This window comes from Taudactylus pleione, unplaced genomic scaffold (assembly GCF_031769625.1).
Source record: "Taudactylus pleione unplaced genomic scaffold, aTauple2 ptg000206l, whole genome shotgun sequence".
Taxonomy (NCBI): Eukaryota; Metazoa; Chordata; class Amphibia; order Anura; family Myobatrachidae; genus Taudactylus; species Taudactylus pleione.
In genome coordinates, this window is record NW_028284608.1 from 1,256,494 (window position 1) to 1,280,054 (window position 23,561).

The 23,561-nt window shown below is 39.7% G+C and overlaps 1 protein-coding gene across 19 annotated transcripts in view; it reads right to left on the reverse strand.

Moving 5' to 3' along the window:
* NRXN1 (neurexin 1) overlaps window positions 1-23,561 on the reverse strand; it is a 1,439,010-nt gene that overhangs the window by 470,574 nt on the left and 944,875 nt on the right. For 4 of the 19 annotated variants that reach the window (XM_088477992.1, XM_088477991.1, XM_088477990.1 and 1 more), the window contains exon 1: window positions 4,551-5,368. The exons of the other annotated variants lie outside the window; for them this stretch is intronic. In XM_088477992.1, coding sequence (XP_088334118.1) covers window positions 4,551-4,785 — 235 coding nt within the window. In that variant the 5' untranslated portion in view covers window positions 4,786-5,368. Of the gene's footprint in view, window positions 1-4,550; window positions 5,369-23,561 lie in introns of those variants that run through there. 19 annotated transcript variants of the gene reach the window in all.

Consider the following 23,561-nt stretch of genomic DNA (forward strand, 5'->3'; position numbering starts at 1 on the left):
CAGGGACAATATATACTGGAAATCAATCCCACTGTGCAGACAAATGTGTTAGGTTAAAACAAAGTGTGCACATATCTAATGTGCTGTTAGAGAATCTGTAAGTCTACAAAGCTGCAATCCTTTGTCTTTAGTTGTCTTTCTTGAAACATGTTTTATGGACTGGCAAAAACACAAAAGGAAAACTGCAAACTAAATACCTGCATGTTTGTCGTCTGCAGCAGTGCCTAGCCACATTTACCTTGTCATGGAGACATTTTTTTATTGTTACTTTACTAACAGTTATTTATCTAGTGTCTACATGCAAAGTAGCACCTAAATATTTCCAAAAGCCAATAAACCTATAACACATGGGAGTGACATACAAACTCCACAAAGATAGGGCTGATTCGGATTGAACCCATGATTCCATCACTGTCAGGCAGCAATGCTAACCAGCGTGCCTCTAGCGGGAGGGTATATGACTAGAGACTTGTTGGTTTAATGCATTCCTCCATTATGTTTTTCCCAACCAACCCCAGTAGACTTCCAGTTACCTGTGCACTGATTTTGAAAAATATTCCCTTACTCCATTCATTCATACATTCACCGATTGAACAACAAGTGCCAAATGGCACCTAAATTCATAAAAAGGAGACAGTAATTTCTAATAATAACACTGTAGTAACATGTTACTACAGTTACCATAAAGACAGTTACCATAAAGCACAACCTATACAATAGGACATTAGCCAAGGTATTTTTATAGTTAGGCCCACTGACCACCTGTCCTTTTCCAAAAACAAACAGATATAATAAACTCTGTCCAAGATACAGTAATTTGGACTATTGAATTAATACTTGTTTACATTGGTGACATAAGTCAAATTGATTAAAGAAGCACAAATCAAATAAAAATATATGGAAACAAAATACCAAAGACATGGAAAGAAAATTCCAGTCCCTCGTTCTCATGGCCATCACTCAATATATGATACTATAGAATAAGAGTTTGTGAATCAGAAAGCCGAGTAATCGGTAAAACAATAGTTTTATGATAATTAGTTATGGGGGTTATTTACTAACATGCACAGCATATACTCACAAGCATGAAAACCTTTATCTGCTGTCTGACCTTTAAAAACAAAAGTAGGTCTGAGAAATACCAGTGATGGCCAAATGTCAGAGCTAGTTGAAACTTTCATCACAAAATACTGCACTGATGTTCTCCACTTCTGTATGCCTCGAATGGATGCAAAGAGTTATGTCTACAGATGGTCAAATTAATTCAGATGTAAAATATATGACTGGTTCCCCCTTGACACCTCTTACACGATGAACGCTGCCCAACATACATTAATCAACCAAGAGTCAGAAATCTGCAAACGTGTGCCAGTAATCAGATTATTTTGGGTGTAGTTTGGCAATAATGCTCCTAAAACATTACTATGCATCCCTATAACATAAACAGATCCTTAAATATAAATGTATGTTTTTTAATTGATTACTTATGGGATTCAATATAAGGAACAAACCATAAGGTAGCTACTCTAGACTGTGAACTCTTGCTAGCATCACCCTCACTTAATTTGTCTTAAATTATGTTCTGTGTTGCAATTAAGATCTGTTTGTTTGATAAAAAAAACAGATAAGCTCCTTCTTATTATCTAAAATGTATATGTAATGCCGTTTTGTACTGTCATTTCTATATTATTTGGCTTCTTCTGGAACTGCGATTGTCTCTCCAGGCAATTACTGTGCATGTGGTGAGCAGGTGAGCAATGGTATGATGTCACATCACAGTTGGTGGTGGCAGGGAGGGACAATGCATGGGGAAAGTGGCTAAATATGACTCAACAGACAAAGCTCTGTATTTCAATACAGGTCTTCTTAATAAGTGTAGAACATCAGAATGTTCTAAACTCCCTAAAAAACATATTTATGAAATGACAGCTTCCCTAATGCTGGTATTTAAAGCTTAACTGCTTTGGGTCCATAGGTTCTCCTGTCTTCATTACCAGACTCTTTCACAATGTGCAATGTCTCGATTAAAATTGGCATTCTTTTGATTTTTTGTGAATTTAATATTGGTTATTTCAGGACAGATAGGACTTCTGGGTATTAAAAAAAAATAACTAAAATAAGGTGAACATTCAAATTCCATATATTTCACAGAAATGCAACAACCCTGGATATCCCTTCCAAATCTCTAATTTACAAGGATATAAAATATGTGCAGGTTATACAAGGTTTGACACAGTTATGGAGCCAGGGATTTAGGATGTATATTTTATTTATAAATGTTCCACCTTATTTATATAGGAAATGAAAGTAGGGGGGGGGGGAGTAGATAGGAAATTGGAAGGGGAGTAGGGGGGATTGGAATGTACAAAGACTGGTGGCCAACATACTTTGGAGGGTTTTTAGGTGACCTTCATTTTTGAGAGGGTACATGACATGCAAAATGCACCAGTGTCACCCATAATGCCTGACATGGCCTACTAACATGGGGCGGAGATTGGGAAATGAAGAAAAATGTTTCTTTTATTTATTGGATCCAGTGTTATTGGCAGCTTGTATATAATGCTGAACCGAACCTATTTTTTTTAACAGTTAAGAGCCAATCAGGGCACCTACAATGCTATTCAGATCCTCCCCCCTTCCTCCTCTCAGGATCATGATGACATCACTCCACATTCCCTCGCTGTTGAATGTGGAAGTGTTTTTGCACTTATGAATTCACTTTAAACAATGTGTGCTGGTGATCACAGGGGCAGGAGCTAAATAGATTTTTTTGTAGCTGCAGGAGACCTTTGGATTATCATTGACATAAGAAGTCCAATAATGCCAGCATGCGCAGGAGCCATTACCGGCCATCAGAAATTTACATTTGGCTAGACAATTAGAGCCTCTAGCTCACCATTAATTTACCAAGGCCAGTGGTAAATGCTTCAATTGCAAATAGAGATACAGACAAAGTCGATAGATAGATAGATAGATAGATAGATATGAAAATTATAGGTACATATTGGATACATTAATTAATAAAACATATGAAAACAAAATGCAAATTAATTAAAATAGAATCTATTAATTATAAAAAAGAATTAAAAGTAAAGCTAGAATAACTCATTCAGAAATATTTCGAATTTTTTGTTAGCACAGATGTTCCTAGATACAATTTTAAGTCACTCAGACTCCTGAGATCACTTTTTTCTGCACAGAATATAAATCTGCTTTTCCAGTATATCTTCCCTGGGGAGCCTGCATCAAGCTCCATATGAAAGTAAAATTGCTAAATCGTGATAGTCTTACACCAGCATTGATAATAGCGAGACATCTTAGTTTCTTTATATTATCCTTATCTCAGGACCTAGGTATACTCATAAATTAACACTATATATAAAACACAGGAATGGAACAGTTTCAATTAAGCAGATATTATATATATTTCTGCATCATTGTAGCTATAGCTATATGCACTATCCATAGATGGCAGAATCTTAGGATAATCTGTTTTCTTAATTACTATGTTGCCTTATGAGTGCCCCAGCCTTCCATCCACTTAGATAAAGCTCTAGAAGGAATGGTCAAATGGGGGTTCAGGTAATTATGTGCCTGAGTCTAGGTGAACAGAGCCAAGCCAGGCAACTGTAAGAGAAATGTCTGTGACAGGAGCACAGTACAGAAAAATATAGACCACTAGGACATGAGACTGTACACAAATCTCACATACTGTAGCAATGGGGATTATACTGGACTCTGCATACTGACTTTAATGTGTATTTACATAGTAGTGGGTTTTTGTATTATGCATTACTGTATTCCATCTGTGCTTGCTTGGCTTGCAATGCAGAAAAGAATGAAACTGTGGAACAATAGGAAAACCGAATAGTAATTGGACAGTCAGCAATACAAATAACAAGTGTTACAGTCTGACCTGCATGGATATACATATTCACTACAGTATCTACAGAGGGCACCGGTCACAAGCCATGAGTGTTCAACTATCCAGAGACTAGAAACAACAGTTGATTAAGGTAGGATCGGACGGCACACACTCACATACGGTTCCCATGTGTGTGTCATACATCACAACGGTCTACACACATCCACCATGCAATGTCCCTGTGGTGTAGCCCTCTGTCTTACATAGTACAATGCTGTCTCTACCTTTCTCTGCAATAACCCGCACAGGCTGCAAATACAGTATGCATAATAATATTAACCAGGACATTATACACCCACTTACATCACCTCACACAGGCAGTGTTCAATGCAAAGTGCTAACCCAAGAGATGTGCATTATCTGGAATAATGGCAAACAGTACACGCTGTCTGCTTGCAGCATAAAACGCTTTATGCTTATTCACATGAAGATCACATTAAAAGAAGAGCCACACTGCTGGCACTGATTAACCTCTTCCAGGCCGGTGGGGATGCATCGGGAGGCAAAGAATCTATGTCATTAGGAGGCAGCATAAGATATATGTATTTGCAGGACTTTTTGTGGTCTCTCTAACAGGCAAACGAGATTAAAAGCAGACATGGGGGAGGTGAAAAAAGAAACCCACCGTTTCCACCCCTTAGGGAAGCAGGTGACCTGTAGATCGCGATAGGCGCCGATACATGCTTCCCTCCGTGGAAGTGGTGAATGTGGTGAGATCCCAGATTCGATGCCCCCCAGGTCACCCCGAAGACCCCACTGAGGGTAAGAGGCAGTATCCACATGGCCAAGCGGAGGCCGGCGTTCCCGGGGCCCGGGTCGGCGCTGTAGTTCCACGGCACCCTCTGCTGCTGCTGCTGCATGGAGCAGTCAGGCAGAGCGCAGCCTCCCGGACGCAGCGCTGCACAAACTTTTCCCCAACACTACTCCACAAGCCTTGACATTCACAGCGCCATTCCCCAGTCTCCTCTCTCCTCTCACGCCTGGAAAATACAGCTTTCTCCCCTTTCTCCTTCTACTCCATCCTTTCCCCTAGTTTTCTGGTCCAATGAAACCAATCCCCAGCCAAACGCATAGTCACTTGGAAAGCACAATCTGTGTATATCTTCGCTTGATCCTCTTCAAATCAGAAGAGGTGACAAGTTGAGGGAGCAGCTTTCAATTAACGATCCATAGTTTGCGAAACTACCAGCATAACAGGGATTTCCTCTAGATGAATTGCATCCATATTAATCCACAGGATATCCAGTTAGAATACTGAAGAGAAAAAAAAGCCACTTCCTAGAGCTTGCTGAGGAATAAAAATTGATGTGCTCTCCTAGATTCCTGCATTTAGTGTATGGACTCACATAGCAGTCTTAACCACAGCAACTCAATAATCAGCCTTCCCCCTAGCAATCTGAGTGGTCTGACTATTAACAGTAATACCAGAGGATGTTTCCAGAGAATAGTGCACCCTTATGAAAGAATCAAGGAGAAGAATATGCTTCCGATCTGAAGCCTATGCAAATCTGCAGTCTCCAAACAGCAAATCACTGAAGCTTGGATGCAATGCAGAGGAAGAGCCTATGTGAAAGAGGGAGGCAGAATAATGGTGTGAAAAAAACCTTTCTGATTCCCTTTGCTATTATTATACACCTAGAACACCAAAGCATGCGCTGCTCAGTTTTCAGAAATGTTCAAAAGAAACAGCAACTCTTATCTTCGCCGTTTGCGCAAGGCACTGATGCAGATATCCCTAGCATTTCCCCTTTCATGCCATAGATCAAATATTCCAACATCTTGAAAAAAAAAAAAGAAAACTTATACACATCTTCTTAACCCTTTGAATTCTAGAGAGGTGACACAACCTATCGTAGAATTAATCAATGGGCTATTGCGCCGCCTTGCGCTCTCCGGTTTCTATGTCAGGACTAGTATAGTTCTTGTGCCGGCATAACATTTTTCGGGGAGTGAGGGGTTTTCCCCATAAAGCTCAGTATATGGGGATTCTATTGCTATCTGCACCCTTGCCTCTCCGAAGTGTCTGAAATGCACTTAGCAAGTCTGCAGGAATACAATAAATACACTGTATGCACATAAATCCTGCACACACTATAACATAATTTAATCTCATGTATTATTATTATTTTTTCTGTGTTTACTAATATTTTAGATTTTATTTTATACATTGGATATGAATATCATTATTATCAATAATATGTAATTGCAATTGAGTGACTGTCCACAGCGCTGGTGCTGAACCTCTATAATTAAAGGATTGCTAGCAAATCGCTGTCCACTGCGGTGGTGCTGAATAAGTACAGCACAATCGCTAACGAATCACTGTTATGGACAGTGATTTGTGCTGAACCCTTGTATGGAACAGCATAATCACTAACGAGTCGCTGTCCATCGTCGTGGTGCTGAACCTCTATAAGGAACAGAATAATTTCTAGCGGTGGTGCTGAACAGGTTAAAGCTGGGAGCTTCTAAGTCCCTCTGCTTTCCACTAGCTTACAAAGCTGCACTGTAGGGCTGATCGCTTCCAATGCTTTCTATTTATTTTATTTTTTTTGTACAGAGATTAATCGACAAAGTCTCCATTTTACCAGAAAGATCAATCATTGAAGTCTACATGGGGTGCATTACGGATACTCCTTTTTTTATCAACAATCAACACCTCTATGTTCACAATTAACTCGGGATTGCTCTGTGATTTCTAGGGCTATGGCATAAATTGCATCCAAAGGTGGAAGGGTTACTCGTCAAGAGAATTCTTCTACAGTCATATGTTCAATTTTTGACAGGTGCCAATGAGCCTGCTGGTTATTTTAGGATTACTGCATGCAATGGTAGCACTATGAATTGACATTGTACATCTCAGTATATAAAGCACAGGGTAAGATGCATTTGACTGCTAATGCTTTAGCAATTAAGTTTTACAATTTTTTTTTAAAGTCTCTCTTTTCGTCTATGTAAATCTGTTACAGTTCTCACACAGCTATTCAGCCAGATTTGTTCTTACAGTCATGAGATGGTGCTAAATTAAACATCACTTTACTGAAGGACACAATCAGATTATATCAGGCAGGTCTGCTTAAGTGAATTGAAAGGAAGATGTCCTTATCCTGATCCACTTTATGTACTGAAGAAGTTGCGCCACACACTTCAGCAGTGATGAAACCCCATTTACATTTTTCACTGTTTAGCTCTTGAATGTAGATTCCCTATGAAGTTGGGAAATAGCTTTCTGTAGGTCCCAGCATACCTGCATCTACAGTATGCATTGTATTTAGTGCATACAGTAATTCAGTTGTAATTATGTGCTCATTCACATTTTCCACATGCAAATACATATATTAACTATGTGGGCAGAAAATCATTGCTGCAAAATTGATCGGAGCTACTGTATCAATAAAATTTATGAAGCATGTCATTACAGTATACATAGAACTGACAAGTCCCATGGACCCAAAACAAAATGAATAGGCTAATTCTAACTTAAATGAGTGAGACTCTATATGTGATGATGGGGCCAGTGAAGCTAGCAATGAGTAAGTCTGCCTTTCTATGACAGACTCATTACTATCTGACTGCACATGGAATAAGTGCGCAATCAATTCTCCAACTGGCTTAATTAGCTGAAGGCCCAAGCTTTAAACAAAAGAGCTGTACATGTAAGTTCTAGAAATTTTGTGGGTGCTATTATTTATATTTGCTAAAATTGATTGCTAATTACATCTGGTTTACATTTACTAAAGTGGAGCAATAAAGAAACTTCCAAACCATCTCCAGTATTCCAATATGCTTGAGGCTAAATTGTGTACAATGGTGACATGGGCCTTTCTCACTGAAGGAAAAAGAATGTTTCTATTTACACAGTATCTTTGCAGATGGGAGGTCAAATTAATCTGGTCCTAAATATAGTTACATGTTCAAGATCCACTTTAGAAATAAAAAAAGGAAATATAAAATCCTGGGTACCTTTCCAGCCCTTATTGCCAGCTATGAATTAAGGTTTTGTCTGTATGTAGCATTCCCACTAGGCTGTTTTAGCAGGGCGCAGCGCCCTGCCCTCCTTCTAGAGGGCAAAAAGCTCCCTGCCCTCACAGCCTGTGGGTGCTGTCTTCACCCGCGGGTCTCAGTGTCCCGCGGGTGGAGAAATGTGCGTGACCCGGTCACTGCCGGAGAATAGATGCCAGGCACATGCGCCTGGCATCTATTCTCCCTGTCTGCAGTGCTTGGGGGCTGCCCGATGTGTCCGTAAGTGCCGGGCACGCCCCCAAGAGCGATGAAAAGGGGACATGTCTTATAGACACACCCCCTTTTCAATGGTCACACCCCCTTTTCAGGCGCGCACTCCCTGCCTGCCGCCGGAGCTAGAGTGAACACTATGTATGTACATCCATCCAACCTTAATATCCATCTGTCTGACATCTATCTATCTATCTATCTATCTATCTATCTGGTGTGTAGTCATTATTTTGACATTTACATTGCCAACATTCACCAAAATGTTGACAGTTATGATGTCGACATTGATAAATATCAACATGCAAAATGTTGATATTATTAAAATGTGGACATTAAATGTCGAAATTGTCAGACAGTCGATATGAGGGTAAGGCTGTGGGGGGAGTTTAGGGTTATGCACTAAAAGGATGTTTAGGGGTAGAAATTTGGGTTAGGGATAGCAGAATGCTTACCAGAATGGCGATGGATCACAGGACAGGTATGACACGGAAGTGATGATCACATGACTACCTGGACACAGAAGCAATGCTGTACCTACTACAGCCGTCAGGAGCAGATAAGTAACCTCTGGGCCACCAGGGACAATATGATGACATTCTAACATGTCAACATTTCATCAGTGTCTATGTGAATGTCAGTGTCAAATTATGACCATGTTGACATTCTCATGTCAACATTATGATGGTCAACAAATTGTACAACACACATCTATCTATCTATCTATCTATCATCTATCTATCTATCCTTTCTGTTCACATACGGTATCTGATGGGTTGAAGTATTTAAAACAAAGTAAAATGTAAGTGTGTTTGTTTGTGTTTTTAAAGTCAAGATGATTCTCTCCTGAGGGATTTGTGTCCAGCTTTCTGCATTTGACACAGACTCAACAGAAAAAGAAGTAGTAACTACATCCCCAGCCACAAAGACAAAGCTTCATCTTTGATACAGTGTACCCAACCCTTAATTTCCTTTTACAGCTCTTCATGTAAATGTTGTCTTTGCTCCACTATTCACAGATGTCCACTTGAGACTCTAAGATCATTGCACGGGAAAGGCTTTTTTATTTACTTCAACAACGATTTAGAAGGTAAGCCTCAGCCAAAGCAAAGAAAATAAATGCATTGAGAAGCAAGTAAGCATGGCTCCTTTCTCCACTAACAGAATCAACGTCAAACACAGAGAAAGCAATGGATCATGAAAAAGAGCAATTTCCTACTGCAGGGATTAAGAAATGCCCCTTTGTACTTCTAAATAAAAGTTTTCTTTTTTTTTTCTTTTAAAGAAATACTGATATATTTTATTTCAGTTTAAATAAATAGTCTCTTGAGGAGCACCAACATAGATCCAAACAACTTCACTTCCTTCCCAATCAATAACACAGATAAAACCCTTTTTATTGTTCATCTTTCAGCAACCTTATTGATAGAACAAGAAAAATGTAACTCCAACACAAGTGAGAGATAATTACCTTAACTAGAATGACTTTCCTGTAAACATTCCTCTAAATTTCATCCCAAGAGTAAAAGCTCATTTTTTTCAATCCTTAGAATGTTGTAAACACTATTAATTTCTTTCCTCCTGCTGAAAGGCCATGCTGGCATTGCAGAGGTTAAAGTAGGCGCTATATCTGGAAAGACACTTTTATAACATATAGCAGTCTTCATGCAAAATATTTGACATTTTCTGATTATCACAGAACACAGCTATGCTGTTTCTTTCTGAAAAGACCTTGCTGATGTCTACTCTGAGCAGTGTAAGTTTATTAAAAATGGCTACTTTAATCGGTAAATGTGAACAAAGGCCCTCATTCAGAGCCACTCGCTAGCGGCAGTACGCTCGTTCCGAGCGATGTTCGCACATCTGCGCATGCGTACGGTTTTTAGTACGCATGCGCGAACCAGTCAGTGCGGCCGAAAAACATTTGTACGCAATATAGCGAGTGCCTGCTATTTTGAGTGACAGAATGAGGCGTATGTGGGTGGTAACAGGGGAAGGTGCTTGAAAACGGGGAGTGGAGATCCGAACGCAGGCGTGCTTAAAGGTCAAAACGGGCGTTTTATGGGTGTGCATAATTAATATAGCAGCGTCAATGACCACGTCACTTGTTTTTTTTTTAACTCAGAACTGCTCGCAAAATAGCGGTTGAAAAAACCAACCACAAGAATAGCGAGCAGTTCATATCCTGTTCGATGTACTCGATTAGTCTAATAAATAGCGGACATGACGTATGGTGCGAGCGGCCAGGGGGCGTTTTTAAGAAATAAAAGAGCGTATGCTTTGCTCGCTCGTTCAGACTTAGAGGTGTGAACAGACTGCAATGTGCGAACGGATCATTTGCATAGCCACCCCTTGTTTTTGAACGAACGAACGCAAATAGTGAACGGCTCTGAATGCGGGCCAAAGTTATGAGTACTTTAGTGAGTAACCTAAATAGAGACTTAGGTGCTGATGCCCAGTTGGCCACATATGTGTAAAAAAAAGAGAGTGCACATTAAAAAGCAGCACTTAAATATAGCTGGGCTGATTTTCTGTACAGCCAAGGCAGTCTGCTTATGGCTTATGCTCATGTCTGTCCATGTATGCAGAAAATCTGTATGGCTGCACCTGGATGCTTATCCAGACCACTGATTTGCTGCTATCAGCCACAGCCTTCATCAATGGAATCGATTTGTACCCACCCCATGCTGGTTGCAAAAGATCTGTCTGATACTGGTATCCCATATCCGTCTGCATGTTATAATCAAGAACGAAAGTTGGCCTCCCATGACACTCCAAGTCCTGCTAGACAGAACAGATGTATTGGCAAGGTTGCTAGCTAGTCACCTCCCAGAAATGCCTATTTCATACTTGGGGGTCTATTCATCATCACTTAATTTCTACAAAAGTAGGTGACAATTAAGTTTTTATCACCTATTTTTGTAGAAATTAAGTACCAGGGTAATTTATCGTTCATTTAACGCAGGAGATATAACTGATATCTCCTAGTTACAATTGTCCCCCGATAATTTTCATAGTCCCCATACTATAGTACTATACAGTGCCCATACTATAGTATGGGGATGTGGAAATTATAAAATCTGAAAAATATTTTTTTTGGAACTTGACAGTAATACTGTTTGCCACTCTGAGATGGCGTAGAGCATCTGATACAGCAGAGGGATCTGAAAATATCCCTCCCTGCCGTGTCCTCTTACCTGCCTGAAGCTGCCTCCAGGCTCCCTGAGCTCTCCTCCAATGAGCTGGGAGCAAGCAAGAGGACACAGCAGTGGTGGTGGAGGACTGAGGCCATGGGGCTGCACTGTTTCAGCAGGAGTCACAGACTTATGTGGCGGCTGCAGATCTGCAGTGGCGGGTGGGTCAAAGGACAGGCGGCTGACCTGGCTGAGAACGAGCAACCAGACGAACAGGTGAGGGGAGGAGGGGGGCTGGACTCCTCCTGCTGCTTCACTGTCTGTTCGCAGCCATTCTTCAAGCTGTGTATGCACAGCTTCAAGATAGTCTGCGAAGAGACAGTGAAGCAGGAGAAATGTCCCCTTATTCTGAAAAGCTGTCTCCGCAAAAGGAGCAGCTTTTTGGAAATGATAATTAAGTATAGGAGGCATGATGAATGCCTCCAATACTAGGATTGAACTTGCAGGGAGTTCAATCCTTAATTATCACAGGGGATATTTTTCCCTTGACAAATAGACCCCATAGTGTGGTCTGCCAAAGGACAGATCAGTCCATGCACACTAATGAACTCCGTGAACATTCTTAAGTCTGATGGCTCATGCACAGTCATCAATGTTTTTCTTTGGCTCATGCACAGTAGGCTAAAATCTGCAAGATGTGATGCCATTACCACTTATATCTGACTCAGAATGAGTATATTTAACATAAGAATAAAGTAACAAATATTAATTTTGAAATACACTCACAATTTTATATAGTAAAGACACAAGTAACAAAAAAAGCATCTATTAGATTAAAAAATTGCAATTTGCAATCATCCAATTGGAAGCAGTTAACTGTTTGTGGTAACTGTCATTACTATTATTATCCTTTATATGGCGTCACAAGAGTTCCGCAGCGCCTGACTAAGTACAAAAACACAAATAGTATGAACAGAAAACACAGGAATGAACATTTTAGAACATGGACAAAGTTTTTAAACATTGCTGCATCAGCAGTCATAAAAAACAAATAGGCAGCAGGTTGGCAGAACCCAAAGGTTCTGAGTCTGATACACGTTGATCACCATCAATGTACTGTATACTGTATTTGTGCCAACTTTCAGCTACACACAATTGGGTCAGACCAGCCGCAAGGGAAACATGGCTGCCCGATGTGTGTCGATGTTACCGATATTTATGCAGGTAAGCAATGCCGTACGCATTTGAGAAGGCAGCGGTGGGCTTCCTTATGCTCTGGTAAGCTTTGGAACAATTAACATATTTTCGCAGTTGCATTCCATGCAAAATCGCATCTGAGATCGCATTAGCGCCCATCTCAGAATCAGGTCCATTGACCATAGTTTTTTATTTATTATTTTTGATTGGGTAATATCTTATTAATTTATCATTTTAAAACATTTAACATATAATACAACAAAATAAAACAGTGATTCTTGACAGGCATAACACAGCAACATATCTAGATGCACGTATAATCAGGAAAGTACACTTTCATATTTACGATCACTATATTTATAGTCATTATGATTGTGGTTATTATATTTGAGGTTAATAAATTTATAGTTGATGTGTTAGTGGTTTGGATACCCAGAATAACTATATAGATTTTCAGCATGGTTATTTTTAATTTTGGTTAAGTTAGTTATAATTGTTCTAAATATTGTTACGTTTAATTGTTATAGTTCTAGTTATGTTTTATGTCACTATATTTAGAACATTTATATCGCTATAGCTGTGGTGGTTCAATGTGGCAGTGTATTTCAATTTGCCTCTAGGCACCATTGTTCATAGTTAAGAGTGTTTGGGACTTTAGCTCAGTCATGCAACAAGTTGCTCAAGAGAAGCTGTGAACTATTCCCAGCATGCCCTGTCAGCCAGAGAAAGGGAACTTTAATAAATCATCCATTGAGACAAGTATTTAACATTATATACCAGTACATGAAAATCTGTGTAATTACCTATCAGCCTCTGCATTGATTTGCTTAGCTGAGGCAATAATAAAGCTTTTCTCCATAATAATCTTTCCCATTCCCATATTATTCTATTGAATCTGTTGACTAAAAATTATATTCATGAATATATTTACCGAACAGCAATTTTGGCAGTCAAGATATTATTTTACAGCATGCCAAATCCACAAGATCCAATCGTTGCCTCACAATCATAGACATCCTCGTTTCTATGTCTCTGACACTAAAGGCGGGTATCCACTAGACGATTTTGACAGGCGATTGCACGATAACGACATCGTTATCGTGCAATCGCCCGCAAATCTTCCGAAAATCGGACATGTAAATTACAAAAATGACCGGCGATGCGTGTGGTCGTTTTTGCCATCTATCATCACCCATACATGCTGTTCAACCTGACGATCCCGTCAGGTTCAACATGTACGGGGATGATGGATGTGCCTGGACTGAACGAGTGAACGTTCAGTGTAGGCACATCACTAGACATACAAACGACAGCATGATTGCAATGTCGTAATCGTGCTCTCGTTTGTATGTCTATAAGTGGATACGCACCTTAACTATCAAACAGATGTGTCGGTATCAGGTAACATGGAATAGCAGACAAATAAGCTTGCCACATTGTTTATTTATTGACTGTCAATATCTGACCATAGTAACGTTCCAATAAACCAGATGGAGCAACAAAAGTTTCTCCATCTGCATGGAGTCACCCAGCCAGACTTACTTGCTAGTAAATCTCTGCCAATTTTATAGAAAAACAATGTTGGATAGAAAAAGTAAAAATTTTTGGACTCACATGTTTCATTATTGCTGTATAAACTTTGCAGATATGTTTAAGGTCATCTCATAGGAGGAAAATTAGAACATTTATCAATTTGATTAATTATCCATTATCCTTGGCACAACACACTAAGGTCATTGCACATATCTGCATACTCTCTCATGTGCGATAGTAATTCATATAGTGATATTGTATATAGTACATACTGTACAAACTTCACCATTGCAGTGCTATTTCATATAACATTCACCGGAGGGGTTTCATCCTCAAATAGGTCACGTACAAGCTAATACATGCTACCGCTTTCAGCATACAAATATAACAAATTGTTTTGCCTTCATTAACATAATACACAAGCCCTAGGTAATCAGACCTTATTTCTAGAAACAATACATTACTTAAAATTGTTTTTACATAAATAACTGTATGTGTATTAATGTCTTGCTATTTGATGTTTTGTTTCTTTTATACTATCATTTTTGTCATTATGCTGTGGTGATCTAAAGTTCAGATACCAGTGGCTGACTTAGAATTGGTCATTTCAGTTGCGTAAATATACATCTCCTATAGTGTTTTGGGGATATGTTGTATCCTACAAACATACTGTACATGTCTATACACATACACTGTCTATAAACAATACAATTACCTGGCAAATAGGTAATTTTTAGCGTATGATATCCAGATGACATAATGTAATTATTTGTAATTATAGGGTTATCTTTTCAGGGTGTACAGTCTCTTCTAGCCTCTAAGAGGAAGGTTTTGGTGATATAAGCAGAGCAACCAGCTTTGACAAGCAGTTACAGGGGTTGTACCCACAGCCAATGGCATTAGTAATACCCCTTTTACACCAAATTTCTGGGTCTGACCCGTGATTTGGAACATGATTCAAACACTGTCAGACTTGGGACAGACCCCTTTCAGACAGCGGCTCCAAACCAGATTATTTCCGGGTCAGCGTCATTTGCACTGCACATGAGTGCAGTGGACCTCTCCTGCCCACAACCCTGGCCTCTTCTACACTAAGCCAAGACCCGGGTTGACACTGCAATAACCTGGGTTATTTGGCCAGTGTAAAAGGGGCCTTACAGACATTGGCAGAATGTAGCAGTGGGCATTCCATGCAGAAGAGGTCAGCACGTGACTGGATGTCACTTGATGGCTTAGTAATCAAATTAAATTACCACTTTTAGCCAGTATCATCCACTGCTTCAGTTTCTTGTGAAAAGTGGTGTTGCATAATGTAATCAGCCAAAAATATTCCAGTTTGTTTATGGAACCAATCCTGTTCCCTATAGTTTGGGTAAGTCTAGCTACAATACAGTATATGGTTTTGAAGTTATTACTAATTATTATTAGTAGTAGTAGTATTAGTAGTAGTAGTATTATATTTTATTTATATGGTGCCACAAGTTAAACATAGAGCCTTACAAAGGGGAAAAAACATACAACAAATTTGACATTGGACACCTGTTTCAGATGGATCTTTTGCACCCAGCATGGACTCATTCTACTGTATCTATCCCTCGCAGTCAGTGAGAGCTCTGAGGGGGGTGGGACTCATCATATCAACAATGGGATCCAATCAGCAATCAATACTGTCAACTTACCCACAGAGACTTTACCAAACACACATGACACAACGGGCTACCACAGTGTGATCATTTTGATGGTACTTCTTTATTGATAAAACACAGACTGATAAGATGGCTGCTTTCAAGATTAATTATAATATCAAGGTTTTCTCATACCAGTCTTGGATCCAACCATCGCTGATTCTGATCAAATATCTTCCATGGTAAAACCATTCACGAACTTCAAAAAGCCTCTAGCAACGCGTGAGGCAAACTAATGCATTTCTTCATTTTATCTTTTATATGCAAGCTAATGTTACTATATTTACAGTCAGTTCTTCAAGTTGATGTGTTGGAAGCAGGAAGAATGGGCAAGCATAAGGAGCTGAGCAACTTTGACAAGAGCCAAATTGTTATGGCTAGACTATCAGGTCAGAGAATCTCTAAAACGACTTGTGGGGTATTTCCGGTATGCAGTGATTAGTGCCTACCAAAAGTGCTCCAAGGAAGGACAACTGGTGAACTGTCAACAGGGTCATGGACATCCAAAGCTCATTGATGTGAGTGTGGAGCTAAGGCTAGCCCGTCTGGTCCAATCCCACAGAAGAGCTACTGTAGTGTAGTACAAATTGCTGAAAAACCTAATACATACTTATTTCTTTATTTACATACACACGCACACATATAGGGACGTAGTTATGAGCCTGGCGGCCTCAAGGCCGCCGGTTTTCAATATCGGCATTCAAATCCCGACAAGATAGGTGTCGAAATATCAAAATATCTTAACCCTGAATTAGGTAAATACGGGGCGCCCTTAGCATTAGCCATGGTGGGATTAGGGTTAGGTTTTTTGGGGGGATGTTAGGGTTAGGTTAGGGATAGGCAACCCTAGGGGGGAGGGTTAGGGTTAGGCATCCCCGGGGGGAGGTTAGGGTTAGGCCCCTCCCCAGGAGGTTTAGGTTTAGGGTGCAGCAAGGGAGGATTAGGGTTAGGCACCTCCAGTGGGAGGTTAGGGTTAGGCACCACTAAGGGAGGATTAGGGGGGGGATAGAGGGGTAGGGAAAGGGTACTTACCTGACCTGTCGGGATCTTCACCCTTCGGGCTGCTGGCGTCTGGATATGAACCAGAGGCTATTCAGCAGCCGGGACTTCATACCCATTCCCACATATATATGAGTTATGTTTTTTTTAGCAATATTAGCAATTGTATTTCATTAGCTGTAGTGGCAATACTGATATCAATTAGAAATCAGTTATGAAGGATGATGCAAGTCAGTACATGAAGTACACAATCGAAAATCATATTTCAATAAACTGCATTTAAATAATGTGTTTTCTTGTTAGCATTTTTTACTTAAGTATGAAATTCTCCCGGAATGAGTATGGTTTATTATGCAATATAACAGCCACAGTTTTATTTGTGGTAATAAAAATTCTCTTCCTATAGCGCATATAAAACATAATTGAATATTGCTTGGTTTCTTACAGATCCCTCTTTTGTAGATTAGTCATTACTGATGAGATTTGGGAAGATTCTGCTCCCTTCATTAGTTCTGATGTAATGGCTATTGCTACAGACCAGGAGAGAAAGCACTGTTTCTCTAAAGCATTTTATACAGTGAACTGTCTCTAGAGTGCTAGCTTCATCAATGGGACCATCCGCTCCCTCCATCTGCTAGTCAAAGCGGCCATCATCATAACCGGCACACATTTGCACCAGCCTTATCCCTGGCAGGGATGTAGTGTATCCCGGTGCACACAATGCCGGCACTTAGAATGTGGGTTAGGGTTATGGTTAAGGGAAGGGTTAGATTACTTACCTGCATGTATCGGAATTTCCAGCCTTCAGGATTCTGGAGCCAAGATCCTGACCGCCAGCATTGTGTGCGCTGGGATAGCATACCCAACCCCCCTGGCACAAGAGACCTGATTGAAGTATGATGAATCTCTGGATATGCTCACTACTAAATAGCCCGCAATTCCATCAACATGCCCATGACAGACCCATGGGAAACACGTGCAAAAACCCAGTTACACCAAATCAGTCACAAGTGGATATATGACTTAATTGTTCCAAGTTGCTTAAGCAGGCCCAGACACAATGCACATTTTGCTGCAAATAGGGAAAGCCGTATGCAAATGGAATTGTGTACAACTTTGAATCGAGCCCGATGTGTCATGTTGAGCATCAGTCCATGACTAGAGGAAGACACAGCCAGCATCTTCTTACCTATGAAGTTGCCGTCTACTACTCGATCATATATTAGTCTTGAAGTGTGGTGCTGACTTATGATGTTCCTGACCAAAACAACATTACAAGTCTGATTGCAGATGAAGCAGCAGAAGAGGAGGTAGGAGACGCAGTACCCATGGAACTTCCACCTTATAAAACTAAAAAAAAGGCACAGTGCCATCAAGTGCAACCTTTCATAAATTCGAATTGTCTTGATCCAGAGGCAGAAAATGCAAAACCTCTAGTTTGGCAGTTGCCAATTTAATCTCACAAAGGAAAACAGTTGACTCCTAATGTCAAAAATGTGTAGATGTGCATTGTGGCAGAGTTTAAATATTTACCAATACATGCACTAGATGTTATGCTACAATATACTCATTTCACAAGGATCCTTTTGCAACACCCAAAGTATTTTTTTCAGAATGTAATTTTCATTTCGGAGAACACGGCTAGCAGCAATGTCCAGTACAAAGTCTGGTGAGCAAAGAGGAGCGTACTAGAGTTTTAATGCTAAAATACTCAATTTTCTTTCATAAACAGGCCCCTTAACTGGCTACCTGGGAAATGAGTCACAATTGTAATTATTCTGTTCTTTTACACTGTAGCGTCCCTGATATGAATTGGTTATCTCTCCAGTACTAAGGCTACACATGCCGTGAAACTCGTTATAAGTATTCTTATTATTTTTACTTATATTTTTAAAAAATGTTATCTTACAAGGCCGCCATCCAGAGGAATCCTAATTCATGTACAGACTCCTGCTGCCTAGATATTGTCTCACCTAGGGGCTTGCCCTTTGATATCAGGACTACCTTATACTCTTATAATGCAATAATGTCAAGCACTTCTGTCTTGCTGACAGAGAGCCAAGAACTAATTGCAAAGGCTCTTGGGCCCTCAGGCTTCCCCAATGACAGATTTGGGGGGCTCAGTCACTGCATGCTATAGCACGTGTCTATCATCTTATAAACTATGATTAGTGTGGAGTGCAGGACTTCCCGGGCCAACTTTTTAAAATATTTTGGTATCTCAGTTGTAGATAAAGAGATAAAGCATCCCCCCCTCCCATTCCTGGATCTTATTGTTTAACATCACTACAAAACAATGGGATAAGTGGATAGTTGGGTGGGTAAAATTAATAAAACAAATATTGAATTTTCCCTGTCACCTGTTGCTAACACACATATCAGTGCAGTCATTTAACAACTGGATCTTCCACCCAGACCAATCAAAAATCCACCATATCCAATCATATTTTATTTATACTGCGTAATCATATCCAGCCACAGGATGATATTAGGCCAGTTAACCACAAGACAGTGAAAATGGCAATCACCATCTCAGAAGGTGTCTGTGTCTTAAAACACTTGCATACAAGTGTGTTTATTATCTATATAATATTAAAGCAGCTACAGTATGTTAAGGTTTGAAACAATATTAATTCAATATGAATCGAGGCATGAGGCCTAGAGTGCCTCAGTGATGTAAAACGTTCCCAGTGAGTAACAAACCTGCATCATCAGGAAGACTGGTTTGGAGGCACAAATTGGGTGCTTCCATTGTGTGTCACAAACCCCCACATTTTAAATTCAATGCTATATAGGACACTGTAAACTAGTCATCTCTTGTGACAACCGCAAAAATGTCAGGATCTATAGAGTTTATGTATTTAAAGTCATATTGCCAAGCAAATTAAATATTCACGCCACTATATTTTTCATGCTTTTATTTTCATGTATGTATAAGAGGAGGGAAATAAAAGTTAAAACGTTGGAAAATGTGGTATAAAATATAATTGGTTTTAGTAGCATTTATGTGCAGTCTCTGTTTTAACATATCTATAATATTGTCTTAATGTCTACAATTAACTCTCTAGCATAGCATGGTTATGATACTGTTTTCACTGCATTTAGCGTTTAATAGTTTAATGTTTCAATCTACATTGATGTTTAACTGCTTTTTAAAAATCATAAACAGGAGAGCATTAATGTTATTATTATTTTATGAATCTGATAGATTGATACATTTTACAAAAATTGACACACAATCCTAAACAGCTGAGTCACATTTTACCTGTAATGCAGTAGAGATATTTTTTAAACATATCTTCTTAATTTTTTTCCTCTTTATTCTGAGACTGAGCGACACTGCAAACCTGCCCCTCTGATAAGTGCAGGCATAAAAGCCGTTAAGAATTCTGTTTTCGATTTCTAAATTGTAGATGCACATGATTGTTTTTCAAACTTTTGTATGGTTTCAGTGAAAGTACAATCAGGATCAGAGATTAGACAGTTACAATACAAGGAATTTTTCAGACGTAAGTGTAATAAAACTTATAAAAGCTGCACAAAGTTTTATACAAATCTCCAGGTTACTGCCCACCCCTAGTCTAGGGGAATATGAAATTGATTTTTTCACAGTATCACTATACAATAATTTCAGGAATGTCTCCAAATGACTTTATGGCTTAAATATTGCAACACAGCAACAGTATGGCAAATTGCAGGTAAGTACTGTATGCTAGAGATGAGTGGGTTCGGTTCTCCGAACCCGAACTTCGTGTTCCGACGCAAGATCAGAGCCCGGCTCCAGTTGTCCCGCCTGCCTCAGATCCGAAAATGAGGCAAAACGCATCATCCTCCTGCTGTCGGATTCTCGCGGGTTATATAAAGGTCCCCGCGATCGGCACCATTTTCACTCCGGCTATGGAGAGAGAAGCTAGCAGACGTGTATTCTAGTCAGTCACTGTCAGTCACTCAGTGTGTGTGTCCAGTCGGGGTCTTGGGCTGAAGGCTGCTGCTGTGTTGTCCATAAAGGGGCTGCAGTATATAAATGGGGACTTCCTTTAGTGGGTGCTGCAGCTGCTGTGTAACTTGTCCTGTCAATTAACTGTGGCTGTTGCTGTGTTGTTGTCCTGTCCATCAGGCTAGGGCTGCAGTTCATAAAGGGGTGCTGTGTTGTCCAGGAGGGGTGCTCTGTCAATTAGGGGTGCTCTTCCCCAGTGTAAAAAAAATAAAAGTACTTTTTTTCTTTCTTTTTTTTGTGTGTGTGCGTTAGCAACTTAGTTGCACTATTGTTGTTTGGTGACACTGCCGCAGTTTATCGTCAATGTATCTGAGACTCTGCAGATGGTTTGTCCGCACTCGGCAGGGGTGCTTTGTTGTCCATAAAGAAGGGGTGCTGTCTGTGTTGTTCATCAAGGGGCTGCTGCCTCATTCAGGGGTGCTCTTCCCCAGTGTCAAAAAAAATAAAAGTCATTTTTTGTGTGTGTGTGTGTGTGTGTGTGCAGTGTGTTATTCTTATTCATAGTAACTATTGTGACACTGTAAGTGGCTGCGCAGTCTAATATTCAACTTTTCACTTCATTCCTCAATTGTGAATAAATTATTAGTCTACACACTGACTACAAGACCACAACAAAGTGCTAAATAACATGTATTATATATAAAACATAATGACATCACTGTAAGAGGCAGCGCAATGTGTTCTTTTCTTCATAAAAAATCTTGTGACACTGTAAGTGGTATGGCAGTGTGTTATTCTTATTCATAAATAATCTTGTGACACTAAGTGACAGTGCAGTGTGTTATTCTTTTTTTATTCATAAAAAAATTTGTAACACTGTAAGTGGTATCGCAGTGTGTTCTTCTTATTCATAAAAAATCTTGTGACACTAAGTGGCAGCGCAGTGTGTTATTCTTTTCTAATTCCTAAAATTTTTATGGCACTGTAGGTCATTGATACCGCAGTGTAATATTTAAAATTGGTACAAATTGATGTGTGTGCTGTACCCCACTTCATTCGTGTTTGTTGATATGGAGAATGATCAGTTGAATGGAGAGCAAGAACCACATACTAGTGCTGGAGCTGCTGCCAGTGCCACCAGTCATGATGATACTAGTCCATCTACATCATCTACTAAAGCCAATGCCCAAGGGCATACAGGGCTTAAGTCAGGGCATCTAAAATCAAGAACCAATCTTTTACAGTGGTAAAGAAAAAAACATCAAAGGGAAAGTTAGCTGCAGAAAGACATAAAATTGGCAATATGCCTTTCACCACATGAAGTGGCAAGGAAAGGCTAAGGCCTTGGCCTTTATTTATGATTCGTGGTTCTGCCTCTTATGAGGATGTAAGCACAATTGAACATGCTGACACATAAATCGAGGATGCTTCTGTTGAAGTGCACCAGGATGAGCATGATATTTGTGTAGCTGACACTAATAAGGATGTTGTTGAGGAGGATGTTGTTTGTGTAAATCAGGCACCAGTGGAAGAAACAGTTATTGCCCATGATAAGGAAAAGCCCTTTGTCATGCCTGGGCACAAGATAAAAAAAATCCACTTCTTATGTGTGGAATTATTTCTACCCAAATCCGGCCAACAATTGTCAAGTCATCTGTACCCTTTGTAAAACCAGAATAAGCAGAGGGTAGGAACATTAACCATCTAGGAATCTCCTCCCTGTTACATCATCTGCACCGCATCCATCTAAAAAGTTTTTGTGTTTTGTGTTGACTCATCTGCATCACCAGTGGGTCTTTTGGGAAAGTCTAGTTTTTACTTGGCAGATGCACATGCTGGAGAAACTAAAGTAGAAGCCATCACTGCATCACATGCCACTTGAGCTGACAATTTGCTTACCAACAGTTCTTTGCATCTCTCATTAAATTGGGAAGAACACAACATATAACTTAAACCTTATATCTTAAATCTTGCGTTTGCTCTGTTCTGCTTATCCACATATCTGTGGTTAAGTGGACAGTGGGTACAATGGCATTTTGGAGGCCACTAAGTTTTTTTAATGTCCCTTTACAGGTTGGGAATTGCTTTTCTAGTGAATTGGAATCTTGATGGGAATTGGTAATGGGGACACAGGACCTCAATTAACTGTCTAAAACCCACTGCATTATTGGTGGATATTGGATGCACATCTAATACCAGCATAGATATTATAATGTCAGTTATTCGCTATGAAACTGGATGAATGCTGCCATACTTGCTCCTCCTTGCAAAGGATTGTTTAACAGTTAATTGTTTCTTAAAGTACTACTAGTTATCTTCCTGGTCCCCTTCTGGGATAAAAATCCACTCCTAGCAGCAGGCATAGTGCTCAAGGATTCTTCTGGGGCAAGGACTGATGTGAATGATTTAAATATTTTTTTGTAAATGCCTCCCCTCCTCCCTTATAAATTTGGTTTGGTATCCAAAAATGAAATGAAATGTACTACTAATCAAATCATCCTTTCCCTGTCTTCAACTACATACATACTCCAACTCCCTCAGGCCTTTTGAATAATAAAACAATTGTTTCCTGATGTGCCATGTTGGAATTTGAACTGCCACTGCTGCTGCAATCTTTGACATGCAGTTGCTGAATGCCCAAAATGTCCAGAAATGTTTATGGCCACAGACAGTATCTCCTGCATGCCCTTTTAATTTAAAAAATATATTCTGAATCACCAAATTGATTTTGTGGACAAAACATGGGACATGTTGTTCACCCATGCTCTCCCCTCCTCGATCATAGATTTGCTTCGGAATCAAAATATGAAATTAAATTTACTACCAATCAACGCTTCCTGTTCCTGCCTACAACTACATACATACTCCAACTCCCTCAGGCCTCTTGATTAATGAAAACATAAGTGCCATATTGGAAGGTG